Genomic DNA, 15,366 nt, shown 5'->3' with positions numbered 1-15,366 from the left:
GGAGGTGTTGTGGCTCAGTGGTAGAGCATCTGCTTGGCTTGCAGAAGGTCCCAGGTTCAATCCCCAGCATCTCCAGTTCAGGGGACTAGGCAAATAGATGATGTGAAAGACCTCAGCCTGAGATCCTGGAGAGCCGCTGCCGGTCTGAGTAGACAATACTGACTTTGATGGACCAAGGGTCTGATTCAGTAAAAGTCAGTTTCATGTGTTCATGTGTAATATGCTCTCTTCTAGATATTTTGGGTAAAGTCAAGCCTTGCATATGGGCTGCAAGATGCTGGAGAAAACCATGACGAGCTTCGGCAAGAAGTTGATCCGGCGGCGTGTGGTAGACTTTAGCTCAGAAGAGACTCGTTTTGCCCGCTGCCTCTCCACCCTGGACCTTATAGCGCTTGGCGTGGGTAGCACTCTTGGGGCTGGTGTCTATGTCTTGGCTGGGGAAGTGGCCAGGGAGGAAGCTGGCCCATCCATTGTGATCTGCTTCTTCATTGCGGCTGTCTCGTCAGTTCTGGCTGGGCTGTGCTATGCAGAGTTTGGAGCCAGGGTTCCAAAGGCCGGTTCTGCCTATCTCTACAGTTTTGTGACAGTCGGGGAGATCTGGGCCTTCACTACAGGATGGAACCTTATCCTCTCATATGTGATAGGTATGTGCCATTGGATTGAGAGTGGGGAGGGAGCAACTTCTGTTTTATTTTCAAGGTCATGATGGCAGAATGTGTCCCTGGCACAACCAGAGTTTGTTTTCTCCTTTGTACTGAAGAAAGATAATTGTTTCATTTTTCTCAAAAGGCTAGAATCATAGAGCTGGAAGGGACCACCAGGATCATCTAGTCCAACCCCCTGCACAATGCAGGAAATTCACAACTACCTCCCCCACACACCCCAGTGACCCCTAATCCATGCCCAGAAGATGGCCAAGATGCCCTCCCTCTCATGATCTGCTTAAGGTCATAGAATCAGCATTGCTGACAAATGGACATCTAACCTCTTCTTAAAAACCTCCAGGGAAGGAGAGCTTACCACCTCCCGAGGAAGCCTGTTCCACTGAGGAACTGCTCTAACTGGTAGAAAATTCTTCCTAATGTCTAGACGGGAATTCTTTTGATTTAACTTCAAGGCTAAGTAACCCTCTCTTGAATTGAGGTTCCAAGCCTGGAATTTTATTTATAACTCCAAACAACACCACAAACCAGTCATTACTATATGAGAGATATCACACATATTTTGAACAATTGTCCCCTATTCATTTGTTTAATTTACACCATTTATACCCCACCTTCTTCTTCGGTAGGGACCCAAAGTGACTTAGTCATTCTCCTGTTGTCCATTTTATCCTCACAACAACCCTGTGAGGTAGGTTAGGCTGAGAGTGTATAACTGGCCCATGGTCACCCAGTAAAATTTGAACCTGGGTCTCCCAGATCACTGTCCAGCAGTGTAACCACTACACTACACTGGCTCTTGATCTCTATTCATCACAATTCCTCACATCTGAAAAGGGGGAGGGGGTTAATTGGGGGTTATGTATTGTTGATTTTAAATTGTGATATTTTTAATTATGATAAAGAGCCAATTATGATCAAGAGGAAAGGCAGAATATAAACATTTTAATTACAAAAGTAAAGGTCCCCAGTGCTAGCACCGGGTCATTCCTGACCCATGGGGTGACGTCACATCCTGACATTTACTAGGCAGACTTTGTTTGCGGGGTGGCTTGCCATTGCCTTCCCCAGTCATCTTCCCTTTACTCCCAGCAAGCTGGGTACTCATTTTACCTACCTCGGAAGGATGGCAGGCTGAGTCAGCCTTGAGCTGGCTACCTGAAACCGACTTCAGTCGGGATCAAACTCAGGTCGTGAGCAGAGCTTTTGACTGCAGTACTGCAGCTTACCACTCTGTGCCACGGGGCTCCCTGTAAATTAAAATGTACTAATTTAAATTAGTAAATACATTAACTTTGTTCATGTTGCTCCAGATAACAACCCAAAAGCTTTTCCAGGCCTGAACTATGGGTAACTCAAATTCTATCCAGGGGCTATCTCCTGGAGTTCACGTCACGGCCAATGGATCGTTTTCTGCGATCCCCGGTTCCCTTCAGAAGGGAAAAACAAACCAGGACAGTAAGGGCTATTCAACACCTACTACAAATCAAAGCCATAGAGCATGTCCCGGCTCTCGAGAGGTGCAAGGGGGTATATTCCATATTCTTCACTGTCCCCAAGAAGAACGGGGACTGGAGAGCCATCCTAAATTTAAAATATGTAAACAGACGGATGGCACACAAACATTTTCGGATGGAAACCCTGAAGTCCATCGTGGAATCCCTGCACCCTGGCACCTTCATGATGGCTGTGGACCTAACCGAGGCGTACCTCCATGTCCCCATTCATCCTTCTCACAGGTGTTTCCTTCGCTTCACCTATGGCAAGTCCCACTTCCAGTCCAGGGCCCTACCCTTCAGATTAGCCTCTGCCCCGAGGGTATTCACAAAGATCCTGGTCATGCTCATTGCGTCCCTCAGACAGGAATGCATCCAGGTTCATCCTTACCTGGACGACATCCTGATCTGTACCAATTCCAGACAACAATCTCTTCAGCACACGGCAAGGGTGGTCCATGTCCTACAGGAACATGGCTACCTGGTCAACTTCAGCAAAGGTTCACGTCTACCTTCCCAGGCCATGGTGCATTTAGGGGTCTGGATAGACTCACATCAAAATTCCCTTTCCCTCCCGCCAGAGCGGAAACAGAAAATCATACTTCAGGCGTCTTCCATAGCAAAGTTGCAATCAGCCAGGCTGATGTCCTTAGCAAGGCTCTTGGGCCTTATGATAGCCTGTATAGCGGTGGTACCTTGGGCCCGCTTTCATTCCAGGCCACTCCAGTGGCTAATATGCCCATTTCACATGGACATCGCAAGGAAGAGAGACAGACTTATCCAGATCTCCTTGGAAGTCAGGAAAAATCTTCGTTGGTGGTCCAAGACCTCAAATCTACTTCGGTCCTCTCAGTACATCCACGAGGAACCAACACAAATATTTACAGACGCGAGTCTGGAGGGGTGGGGAGCCACATTAAACAACCAGATAACTCAGGGTTGATGGTCACCAACAGAGACCACCCTTCACATCAACCTCTTAGAATTGAGAGCAGTGAAGCTCGCTCTCCGAGCTTTTGCACTGCTTCTCCGAGGACATGTCCTCGTGAGGACAGACAACATTGCGACAAAAGCTCACTTAAACAAGCAGGGAGGATCCAGGTCATCATCCCTACTTCAGGAAGCAGTGGAGATCTTCTCATGGGCTCAATTCAATCTCACATCAGTACAAGCAGAACACATCAAGGGCACTCTCAATGTCCAAGCAGACTGGCTAAGCCGCCAGTTCCTAGACGAAGGAGAGTGGGCCTTAGATCAGGAGGCCTTCCAACAAATTACTATCAAATTCCCCTCAGTAGACTTGTTTGAAAACTTCAAGGTCCCAAGATTCTTCACTAGGTATCACAACACATCAGTGGAGGGCATAGATGCATTATTGAGCCCATGGCCTCAGGGGCTACTCTACGCCTTTCCCCCATTGCCCATCCTAGCCAAGGTCCTGAGAAAAATACAGTCGGAAAGGGCCAAAGTTCTTCTGATAGCTCTATTCTGGCCCTGTCGATCCTGATTCGTGACACTGCGCCAGCTGTCATGTCAGAAACCTTGGAGAATTCCGTCCCATTGGGGAACCCTGTGTCAGGGGCCCCTGATACACCCAGACCCCCAATGGTTCTGTTTGACCTCCTGGCTCTTGAACGGCGATCATTGCTAGATTTGGGATATTCTACTGATGTGGTTACCACCATATTAGAGGCACGCCGGCCCACTACCAGGCGCATTTATAACACCTCATGGAAGGCTTTTGTCCGCTGGGCTAGAAGAAAGGGGGTGGATCCCATCTGTCCTGGTCTCCACAAGATACTGGAGTTCCTCCAGGAGGGTGTACGACAAACTCTCCGCATCCACCTTGAGGCAACAGGTTGCGGCATTGGCCACAGTTATCCCATTCATAGAAGGGATTCCTACATCTAGGCATAGGCACATTATCGCCTTTTTAAAGGGAGTCAGTCAGACTCGGCCACCAGTAGTTCATCGCTTCCCCTCCTGCAGCCTCAATTTGGTTCTCAAGGCACTCACAAAAGCCCCATTCGAGCCTCTCCACTTGGTATCCATGAAATACCTAAGTATGAAAGTATTGTTTCTGGTGGCTATTACCTCGGCCCGAAGAGTGTCCGAACTCAGGGCACTTTCAATTCTCAAGGGTCTGTGTTTTCCACAAAGATAAAGTGGTTCTTACACCAGACCCCACCTTCTTTCCGAAGGTGAACTCCAACTTCCATAGGTCACAGGAAATCAACCTTCCCTCCTTTTGCCCCAAACCTTCCTGCCCCAAGGAACGATCCTGGCATTTGTTGGACATGCGTAGAGCCTTACGCATTTTCATACACAGAACTTCCGATATCAGACCATCAGACTACATGTTCGTTGGGATTACCAATCCTAACAAAGGGAAAAGGATGTCAACAGCAGCAGTTAGTTACACGATCAAACAGTGTATCATAAGAACATAAGAAAGGCCCTGCTGGATCAGACCTAGGCCCATCAAGTCCAGCAGTCTGTTCACAGAGTGGCCAACCAGGTGCCTCTAGGAAGCCACTAACATAGAGGAAGCCACTATCATAGAGGCTTACAAGGCCACAGGGGTAACCGTCCCTGATGGCATCACTGCACATTCCTTACGTAGTGCAGCCACCACTGCGGCGTTTGACAGGCAAGCTCCAGTCGAAGAGATATGCCGGGCTGCCACCTGGTCTTCCGTTTCTACCTTTATCAAACATTATAAGGTGCATACCTGGTCTTCTGCCCAAGCGGCCTTCGGTCGTAGAGTGTTACAACACGTGGCGGAAGAAGGTTCATAGCCCACCCACATGGGAGCTCTTGTACGTCCCACAGCTCTAGACGCCTGAGCCTCAGTGGAGAACGGAGCCTTGGTTACTTACCGTGAAGGCTCCTCCTCTTCTGAGGCGAAGGCGTCTTGCCCGCCCTGGGAAATAATTACAGTTGAACCTTCTGACTATGTTAAACATGATCAGGAGAACTTATAAGAACGTTTCTTAGATAAGTTATGCAGTTTTGTTAGTTCCTTCAGGTCCTTCTTGTTTCACTCTGGCTCTTGTGTTCCAGTGTTATCATTGTGGGTGTTTTCTGTCGTTACATATGTTATTGGAATGGTTAATCAATCCTGTCTTATTAAGCTAGGCAAGACTGTAACGGAGTCTCTGTAGGCTATTTTCCCGCCAAGCGGGGACAGGAAATTAAAAAATTAGGTCCTGCCTCCCAGATGAAGCAAGGAAAATAACCCACAGCTCAAGACGCCATCGCCTCAGAAGAGAAGGAGCCTTCACGGTAAGTAATCAAGGCTCCGTTCCAGCCTTGGTTTTTCTTCAGCTATGAAGCTCTTCTGTAGCTCTGCTGCTGATGTTTCTCGGGTAGTGTTGATAAGAGCTCTTTGATGCTTTCTTGGATTAACGAAGAGTTCTTTTGTTAATTGCCAGGTACAGCAAGTGTTGCTCGTGCCTGGAGCTCGGCCTTTGACAACATCTTTGGCAATCACATGTCCACTTTCTTCCGGAACCACACCGCCCTGCACTTGGAGAACGTGCTGGCTGAATACCCCGACTTCTTTGCCCTCTTCCTGGTGTTGCTGCTGACAGGTGGGATGATCCTAAGGTGGCAAAGCTGCCCTCCCTTGCAAAAGCCCACAAGCCGCAGAGCTTAAGCTGAGCCAAACTTCCCTCGAAATTGATTATTCAGTGCCTGGACTAGCCCCGAGGCATGTGAAAGTAATAATAAAAGTAAACCTGACTAGTCAGCCTTGGCATCTGGGACTAGGGTTCAAGCTTTCCAGAGCAGTGGGCATGTATGTTCAAGGAGGCTTGCACTCCAGTGCCACTCAGTTTTAGGGGAGTTGGTGTATTCCTGTGGCTCCCCCCATTCTCTTGGTTCCTCCTTCTCCAGGCTTACTTGCATTTGGTGTGAGTGAATCTGCACTAGTGAACAAAATCTTCACTGCAGTCAACCTGCTGGTCCTCAGCTTTGTCATCATCTCTGGCTTTGTGAAGGGAGATGTCAAGAACTGGAGCGTGACTGAGGAGTATTATCAGAACCGGTCGCAAGAAGCTCTGAAGTCTGGAGTCAAGTAAGAAGAAGGCGCCTTCTTCGGGGGTGGGGGGGAGGGGGCAACTGCCTGGTTTTCTGTTCCAAGCTGATTTTTCTTATTCAGCTGTGAAGCAGGGCCACCAGAAACCTGCTATCTGGGGATTAACATCTGACTGCTCTGGGCAACCCAGACAGTGTCACCAAGTTTTCTTAAAATGCTGCATATCGGAGAAAGTTGCGGGGCAATAGACTGGTGAAGAAAGCAAAAGCAGCAGAGCTGGAAGGAGGGTGGGGAGATAGTTTTTAAACAGCCATTTCACATTCATGTCTCTCCCCCCCCCCCCATTCCCCTGTGTGGAGGAGATGACCCCTCAGTAGCTCACTTGGCTCCTCTGAATATAGCTGGAGGCCTTCACTCTCTTCCTCCTCCTTTCTCTCTTTCAGGGCTGGCGACTTTGGGACAGGTGGCTTTTCCCCCTTTGGTTTCAAGGGGGTCCTCTCTGGCGCTGCAACTTGTTTCTACGCCTTTGTTGGATTTGATTGCATTGCAACAACAGGTAAGGTGGCTACAGGGAGAAGGGGACTGCAGGGAGAACTCTGCTTTCGTGCCCTCTCCCCCTTCCCCTGTGCCACAGAGAGGTCTTGGTAGTTATTTAGTCTGGGAGGGAGGATTTCATGCTGAGTGGCTGGCACGGGGGCTGCACGCATAAGCACATTCACATGGGATCCCTGCTCAGCCTGGGGGTGTGGTGGCTGCTGTTCTGTGCCCGTTGCGTTCCTCAGCGGAAAGCATCTTCCTGTGGTCTGGGAAATGAGTCATTAGCCGTGCAGCCCAATGACACAGATGGCTGCTTTGCCTGGGAGCTCTGAGGACTCCTTTGCACAGAACAGTTCTCATTCACAGTGACAGTCACCTGCCAAGGTAATAGATTCACAGTGCATAATAATAACAATAATTAAAAAACTGCACTGCAGGTCCTCACATTTAAAAGAAAATCTGCATTTCCTGCCCAGATTAGCTGGTTTTTGAATTGGGGATTTTCAAGTCCTTTCCTGCATTGGGAGCACTGATTTCGTTGGAATCTCCTCCTGGTCACACTCGTCTGCCTCCCCATCCTCAGGTGAGGAGGCTCGTAACCCCCAGCGCTCCATCCCCATTGGCATCATCGTCTCCCTTCTCATCTGCTTTGTGGCCTACTTTGGGGTTTCTGCTGCCTTGACCCTGATGGTGCCCTACTTTCTGGTGAACAAGGAGAGCCCCCTGCCTGAGGCCTTCAAGGACGTGGGGTGGGAGCCCGCCCGCTACGTCGTGGCCGTTGGCTCGCTCTGTGCCCTCAGTGCAAGGTAAGGTCTGGGCGGGAGACAGAGCCAGGCGGTGACAGATGCTGTCTGTGCTGCAGTTAGTGCTCTTGGCTATTCAAGGCCTCTTCCTATGTCCAGGTGCTGACCAGCATGGTACAATGGTTAAGAGTGGTGGTTTGGAGCGGTGGACTCTAATTTGGAGAACCAGGTTTGATTCCCCACTCCTCCACATGAGCAGCAGATGCTAATCTGGTGAACTGGATTCCCCCCCCCCCCCACACTCCTACACATGAAGCCAGCTGGGTGACCTTGGGCTAGTCACAGCTGTCTTAGAGCTCTCTCAGTCCCACCTACTTCACAAGGTGTCTGTTGTGGAGAGGGGAAGGTGATTGTAAGCTGGTTTGATTCTTCCTTAAGTGGTAGAGAAAGTCAGCATATAAAAACCAGTTCTTCCTCGTCCTCTTCCTCCTCCTCTATGCAGTTTGCTTGGCTCCATGTTCCCAATGCCACGAGTGATCTATGCCATGGCCGAAGATGGGCTCCTTTTTAAGTACCTGTCCCAGGTGCACAGTCGCACCAAGACTCCCTTGGTGGCCACAGTTGTGTCTGGCATCATATCTGGTAAGAATATGTTGGCAAGAAGTCTGTTTCCTTGCTGTCCCCCCATCCCACCAGTGGGTTAGACTGGGTTTCATATACCATTTATTCTCTTGCAGCCCTGATGGCATTCCTCTTTGAGCTGAAGGACTTGGTGAACCTTATGTCAATCGGCACACTGTTGGCATACTCATTGGTAGCTGTTTGTGTACTCATACTCAGGTGGGTGCCTGAGGGCTTTGGAGTGACAACTACTAATGTAGGGTACTAAAAGTAACATCCAAACACTGTGATGTCCTAGCTGGGTTTTTTTTAGGGGGGAAGGAGGGGGTTGCTTGATCTCTGAGACTGGTGGAAGCTCTTTTTGCATAAACGCTGATGATGGGTTGTCTTAATTCCTTTGGTTTTGCGGTTAGATACCAGCCTGAGATGGGCAGCTCTTCTAAGGATGTGGAGATGTTGGAGGTGAATGGAAGTGAAGAAGAGAAGGTGATAATGAATTTGTCAGTCAGCAGTAATCAGACTACGCTCAAAGAGAAGTTCACCTGGGGGAGCCTTTTCTGCCCTTCTGGGGAGATCCCGACTTGCATTTCGGGACGCATTGTCTACATCAGCACCACAGTTGTCTGTAAGTGCTGGGGGCAGAGCTGAGGTGTTCTAGCTAATCTGGGATTGAAAGCTTTCATTAGAAGTCCTGTTAACAATGGCACTGAGACTAGGAGAGCAGTCAAAAGCTCCAGAAAACTTGGGGAGGAGGATGTCCAACTTCTGTTGGCCAACTGGGCACACTGGAAGAGCCCAAACAGCCTTTCTGGAGACCAGCAGGAGAATGGACCATGCTCAATAGCAGATCTGAAATGCTACAAGCCAGTTTGCAGTTCTGGCCCTGACACTTTCTGTTGGATGACCCCTGGGAAACATTATGGAGATGTTCTGCTAGATCAAGATCATGCCCCCCAATATAAAGCAGATGTTTCATTCTCTGTCTTGCAGCTGTTGTGATCACTGTCCTTTGTGGGATCCTGGCGCAGGAGCAGCAAGCACTCATGAACGGCAGCATTGGTTGGGCTGTGGCATGCACGCTTCTCCTAGGAGTTTGGCTGGTTATCACAATTATCATCTGGAGGCAGCCAGAAAGCAAGAAGCGCCTAACTTTCAAGGTAAGAGTCCTGGCCAGAAAGCTGCTTATCCTGCTGGGGTTGTATGTGGCAGAGCTGGGTGTTGCCTGGATCTGCCACGCTGCAGTTGGCATCTTTTGTGTGCATCATTTGCTGAAGGGATCGTGACACCTCTGCTGTTCCTTCTGAATGGCTGGATCATCCCATTCAAATAGCAACCCCACCTTCTGCCTTTCAGAACGAATGGCTCCTGTCTCCACCTCTCCAGTCTCTTTCCCACAATGCTTTCGTAGTCTGTCTCCTCCCACAGGCATGACAAGACTTCCATTCTACCTTAGCAACTTCCACACTCTTCGTGGAAAGGTGTCATCTTCTGTCTCAGGGCAACTTTTCTGAATCATTGCAGAAAAAAATGGGTTTGCATGCTAAATTGGCCTTGGCAGTCCAGATGACATTCCCCTTATTAGTACCTCTGTTCTGTGGAAACATTTTTCAAGCATTCTGAATCCACTTGTGAGCTGATTGGAAATGCAAATGTGTGAAATAGTGGTTTGGCCATTGTCATGAGCATCTGTTGGCCAACACCTGTGACTTCAGAATGTGCTACCTCCTATGCCTGTTCAGTTTTGAAAATATTTTTTTTAGCCATTCTCTTCCCCCCCCCACACACACCTAAACACTGCTAAAACTCTAACTAGCAAACAAAGGGATCTCCTGTCTGAATAAAACTCTGTAAAGTAGCAAATTTATCTTCTGAATAGCAATATTTCAGAAACCTGGTGAACTAATAAAGGGGAAAGATATTTTGAAAACTTTGCAAAATCTAATGAAACTGGAAGAGGCTATTATTCCCTTCCAGTTAAAAAAAGAGAAACATCTGTTGCATATTTGATATCGGTGCTGCAAGGATTCTAAGAGGCAGTCTTCACACTGCATCTACCCTCCTCCCCCGAAGAGTATTTTTCTCTGTTGTCTGGAAAGACCCAGACAATTCACTGGAATTAAGTCTCGTTTTACATCGGACTGCAAATCTGGTGAGAGAACTACAGTTTCCTAGAATCTTGAGAAATGTTTACATCCGCTTGCCTTGGGGGCTTTCTCTTCTTTTCCAGGTGCCTGCCCTGCCGCTGCTCCCTCTTTTCAGTGTCTTTGTGAACGTCTATCTCATGATGCAACTGGATGCAGGCACCTGGGCCCGCTTTGGTGTCTGGATGGCCATAGGTAAGGAGCATGATCTTGTTTGAAGCCCTGTTACGCAGGACTGACCTCAGTAATGGCTATGGCCTTCCAACGGGACAGCAAGGAAAGCAGAGGGAGGTATTAATTGACATTTCTGTGTGAGACGTCTGAGGTGGCATTTAAGCAGTCAGTTGTCTGATGCTCCAAGTGTACCTTGAACCTGCAAACAGAGACAGAGTTTTAGGAGTCATCATTTGGCCAAGTAGGAATCCAGACAATCCAAAGGAGATCTAGAGAGAAAGCATGCAAGGGCTGGGTATGATAAACAAGACAGATCCCAGGTTATGTGATCAAGATCGTAGCTGATGATACAGGGGCCAGAGAACACAAGAAACATAGGCCTGATTTTCCTGGGCTGTAGTTCAGGTGAAGTCAAAAGCAAGCCTTCTGATTAATACAGCTAGAGGCTCTTTTCAGTATCTTTGTGAAGGTTGCAATCGGGAAGGAGGTTGCAGTCAGGAGGAGCTTTCACAGAAAGTTTTCCAGATAGGAATAGGAGGAGGGTTAGAGTCAAGAAAGGTATAGACTTTGGAAGTAAAATTAATTGTTACAGGTTGAGATCTTTGTGGGGAGGGTTGGTTTTTACCAGTGGGCAACAGGGACAGGTGCACTGGGGCACACGCTGTGGGGAGGTGCTGATTGCCCACATCCTTGCCCCGCAACGGAGAGGAGAAAAGAAGGGGCAGACTCCTGCCACTTGCTTCTAGTGGTGGTAAAGGCTCTCCAACTGGCTTGTATGAAGGAGGGCCATGCTGTGCTTGACCCCTGTAGGGGCTTGCTCCAGCAAGGGGCAGTGATTCTGGGGTTCCATCCTGGGCCCCAGAATCATCAAGACCACCCTAACTGTGTGTGTGGGGAGGGCAAGGGGTTGTCCTTTTGTTACAAATTATTATTCTAAGCATTTAGATCCAGGCAATAGAGTTGGTGGCTACTGATTGGGCCATTTTCGCTCTGGGTTTTCCACTGAGCCAATCTTTATCTTTGTGTGTGTGTGCGCGCGCTTGCATCTATTTAAGCTAGCAATGGTTTTTTCATGGTTAAAGTTAAAGTTAGATTGTATCAAGCTGCCTTTTCTTTTGCCCCACTCTCTTTTGTCCTACAGAAAGCCCAGGTTGGGTCTCACAGGGCTTTCTTGTGATCCATTCATACACAAGGGCTTGCTGGTGTTTTGGCAGAAAAGATTTGCTGGTTACAGGCAAAGAGATAGACTGATGCCATCAAAAGGTCCTGGCACCAGGCTCTGAGTTCAATCCTTGGGTTGGCCTTCAGCTAGAGGAACCTGTGCAGCAAGAGTTGTGTGAAAGCTGCTGCCGGTCAGAGTAGACAATACTGAGCTAGGTGGATGCTTTGACTAAGTAAAAGGGAGCTAATATGAGGATTTGGGGGGAGGTTACCTTTAGCATTTGATCATATTGAAGTATGTTAAACTGTTACTCGAAGGAGCTAGATCCTGCGATTTTAACCTATGACTTCCATGTGTGGCTCTCTATCACACTCTGAGGAGCTCCATGAAAGGCTCCCCTGTGCCTTTTATCATCACAACAAGCTTTGTGGGATAGTTTAGGATTGCCAGTGACTGAGCTGAGATCACCTAGCAAGTTTCATGACTAAATGGGGATTTGAACTCAGGTTTCCCCAGTCCTCGTCTGGAACACTAACAACTATACCTGGTTACACTGACTGTTTGGCATAAAGCAGCTATTAACATGTGCAATAAAAGCATTTTTGTAATCCATGCAGGCTTCGCCATCTACTTTGGTTATGGGATCCGGCACAGCGTAGAAGCACAGACCACTCGGCAGTCACAGTTAACAACAAACAAGCCTCTGAATTCTGCCAGCTCTGACCCGAGTCCAGATATAGCTATTTGAGAGAAGGAGGTGAAGATTCTCCACCTGCCCCGCCCTCCACACATCAGAGTTGCCCTTGAGCTCTTGCCTGTCTCCTGCCCTTCCACATAACAAGCAGGAGAGGGAAAGATCCTGGGCAGCTTGCTTCCCCTTGTACACTGCAGTAAACCCAAACAAGGTTAATCCTGCAGGGGAGACAAGGCAAGCACCAACCTGGAGGGTGGGGGGGGAGCAGATGCAAAGCACTGCATCCCTCTTGCCCTTGGAAAAAGCTGACAGGCAGGGAAACTGCCACATACCTGATGTCTGTATTTATTGTCTGGCCTTGCTGGCTAGAAGTTGCCTTTCTTTTGTGTAAGAAGCGTGCATGTAAGGTGCTTGGAGGTCAAAAAATGGGTCAGTGCTCTTTGGTTGTAAGTTTTTGCTTTCCTTTTAACTTTTTTTGTCAGAAATGTTCGTTTTTTATATGATTAAAAATCCAAAGAAGCATTTTTTTAAAAACAAACAAGGAAGGTTGATCTGTCTTACTGACAACATCTTGTGCCAATTTATTTCCTTATTAAGCTTCTCCACTATGTGATGAGTGGTCCCAAGTTTCAGCTCAGGCTGTTGGTGGAATCCAGCATCAGTGGTTTTTTCTATTCCAGCCCACCCACGTCTCTTTTAAATGGCAGGAGCTAATTTGAATCCTGCTGTAGATCTTGCAGAGGGCTGCAGCATAGGTCATTCACTGTCCAGCATATCTAAATTCCTGTGAGCAGGCTGTCTTTTAGCTAGAGCCCACAAAGATAAGTTACCCTAGTGATGTATGTAGGAGTAATGTAATAAACCTTACCTGGCCAGAAATTGAGCATTGTGCAAACCAAGCACTTGCTTTTCAGTGGTTCTATAGCATTTCCAACTGTCATGTGCTGTATGGTGTTTAATAGCAAGGCCCATGCCTGCTTGCAATGTGGTATGTGAGAGCCTGCTGAAGCCATTTACTTGAAGTATTTGCAAACTGATTCCCCTTCCTCCTGTGTCTCTGTCTCATGCTTTCAGGCTTATTTTCAGCCTTAAAACCTAGGAACTTGCCTGTGTTGGATTTTTTTTTTTTTTTTGAGATTCTCAATACAGAATTCTACACAAATGTTTGGACTTGTGTGGTGTGATTTCAGGAGCAGGGGAAGCCCTGATTTCATGGCTGTGTTTGTCTTAATAGATCTGTGGGGTAGTTGGATGCATGCCCATGAACCACTTGGTATCCGTGCTGTGTCAGCAATCCGGGTCGGATGGTTCCTTTTTTTAGGCAGGTATATTTTGTTACAGGAGGGTTTCCTGAGCACAACACAGACTTAAGAAATGCCTCCGCAAAAGCATTCACCATTTTCCTTCCTGTGCAGCGGCAACACTGCATATTCCTGCAGTGGCACAGTATCTAGACCATCTTAATAGTGTGAGCCAGGCAGGCTCATGATCTCGCTAATTCACAGAGCAGAGCCTTGAAGAGGCTGGCTGGTGCATTCAACATTCTTATTTCTAATTACAGCCCATCAGTGGCTGCCTTTCATGACACTGTCATCTTCGGCTGAAGAGAAGAGAATGGAGAGGGAATCTGGAAGGCTAGATGGAAGGTTTTTTTTAGGGTGGTGGTGAGGATTAGAGCCTGGACTGTTGGGTTCTAAGTGTGAGTATATCCTTATTTGGTCAAGCAGAGAGCCATTTCTCTGTGGAGTGCTTGTCATGGCAACTACAAGAAAGGTGAAAATGAATTAAAACCCGTCCCCCAGACACTTAAACTTTGCTACGGCAGTGGAATTCTGCACCCAGGCACTTCATAACACTAGTTATATACAGCCCACCCTGCCCTTTAAAGGGACAGCAAATGAAGATTTTACAGGACTAAGGCATCAGAAGAATCTTTTTTGCACCCTTATACCACCAGGTGCTTCTCCTAAGCAGTAGCATAAGACTGATCACCCCCTCTGACATGGGAAGTTTGGATCCAAAGCAGTTTTAGCCAAACATAATGTTATTCCTGCAGCTAGACCCATGGTTAATTTTTAAAAAATCATTCTCAATTAAAAGCAGTAATTGTTGTTTAAACTCCCCCCCCCCCCGTTATCTTTTCATCCTGCAGGCATTGGTGATGCCTAATTCTTGAATATAAAACCAAAGCATAAGAAGTACATTGGCTGGGGAAGATGTGGATCACAAGAGGGTGTGTTTAACCATAAATGACAATGGTTTGAAGCTAGAAGCAGGCAAGACAAAACTAGGTATTGTTAAATCTGATGTGAAAAGCCAAAGAGGGATGTTTATTCTAATAAGGGGTTTCCGTTCCTCATGCAAATGAAGGGCTCAGTTGAGAAACTAGTTTTTGCCTACTTAGAACCGTATTATTATGCACTTGGAGAAAATCTCAGGGCAAGCAGATAAGTCGTAAATACTTCCTGGAAAAGGCTAGCCAGGAGTAAAGATGAATTTAATACAGCAAACTCCCAAAAGGCTCCATTTGGGAAAGCTAGGGTGGGATTTTAAAATGGAAGCCAGAACATCAAGCTGGCCAAACCTTAGCCATCATACCCTGTAACAAGGAAGAGCCATAAAGATGCCTTCCTGTTGCCACGGCATTCCTGGGGACTGCTGAGCTAGACCAAGCTCAGAGGCAACAGTGATATACTAACACTGTCAATAGCAGGTTCAGGAAGGGAAGTGCCAGGAAGCAGGACTCATAACCTCCCTCTTGCAAACTGGCAAGCATGAAGACAACAGGTATTGCAAATTAGGGCCTCTGCTGCCGAGAAAGAATTTCTGGTTGGATTACTTTCCATTAAGGGAGGCCATCGCCTCTTGGGCTGAAGCCTAAAAATTCTAGCCATCCATAAGAATTCATAAAACCTGGTAATCCTAAAAGAACATGGTTTGCAGATGGAGCCAAATTAAGGGCAACAGGCCATTTCTAAAGATTGGCAAATGACCAGATGGTTGCCAAATCCTTATCTGCTGTCAATTTACAAAAGACAGTTTGCAAATCAACTGATAAAGAGCCACTGGCTCCAGTCTGGGGGAGGGTGCTTTTAAA

General features: G+C 47.6%; 1 protein-coding gene across 1 annotated transcript; it reads left to right on the top strand.

Annotated features, from left to right (window-relative positions):
- The first annotated feature begins 262 nt into the window (after positions 1-262).
- On the top strand, positions 263-12,641 carry SLC7A3 (solute carrier family 7 member 3). The gene is made up of 11 exons (XM_056859812.1): positions 263-644; positions 5,593-5,751; positions 6,056-6,236; positions 6,641-6,753; positions 7,318-7,540; positions 7,980-8,119; positions 8,215-8,317; positions 8,512-8,723; positions 9,089-9,255; positions 10,326-10,434; positions 12,193-12,641. The coding sequence occupies exons 1-11, from the start codon at positions 263-265 to the stop codon at positions 12,321-12,323; spliced, it is 1,920 nt and encodes a 639-aa protein (XP_056715790.1). The 3' UTR covers positions 12,324-12,641.
- Positions 12,642-15,366: the final 2,725 nt, after the last annotated feature.

Source organism: Euleptes europaea, chromosome 13, assembly GCF_029931775.1.
Source record: "Euleptes europaea isolate rEulEur1 chromosome 13, rEulEur1.hap1, whole genome shotgun sequence".
In the NCBI taxonomy this organism is placed as follows: domain Eukaryota; kingdom Metazoa; phylum Chordata; class Lepidosauria; order Squamata; family Sphaerodactylidae; genus Euleptes; species Euleptes europaea.
This window is presented reverse-complemented; position numbering and strand designations above follow the sequence as displayed.

Excerpts from the sequence above, each read along its gene's own strand:
- SLC7A3 (XM_056859812.1), top strand. The coding sequence starts at position 263 with ATGGGCTGCAAGATGCTGGAGAAAACCATGACGAGCTTCGGCAAGAAG. Across the intron at positions 5,752-6,055 it reads CCTGGTGTTGCTGCTGACAG|GCTTACTTGCATTTGGTGTG; the intron begins GTGGGATGATCC and ends CTCCTTCTCCAG. Across the intron at positions 6,237-6,640 it reads GCTCTGAAGTCTGGAGTCAA|GGCTGGCGACTTTGGGACAG; the intron begins GTAAGAAGAAGG and ends TCTCTCTTTCAG.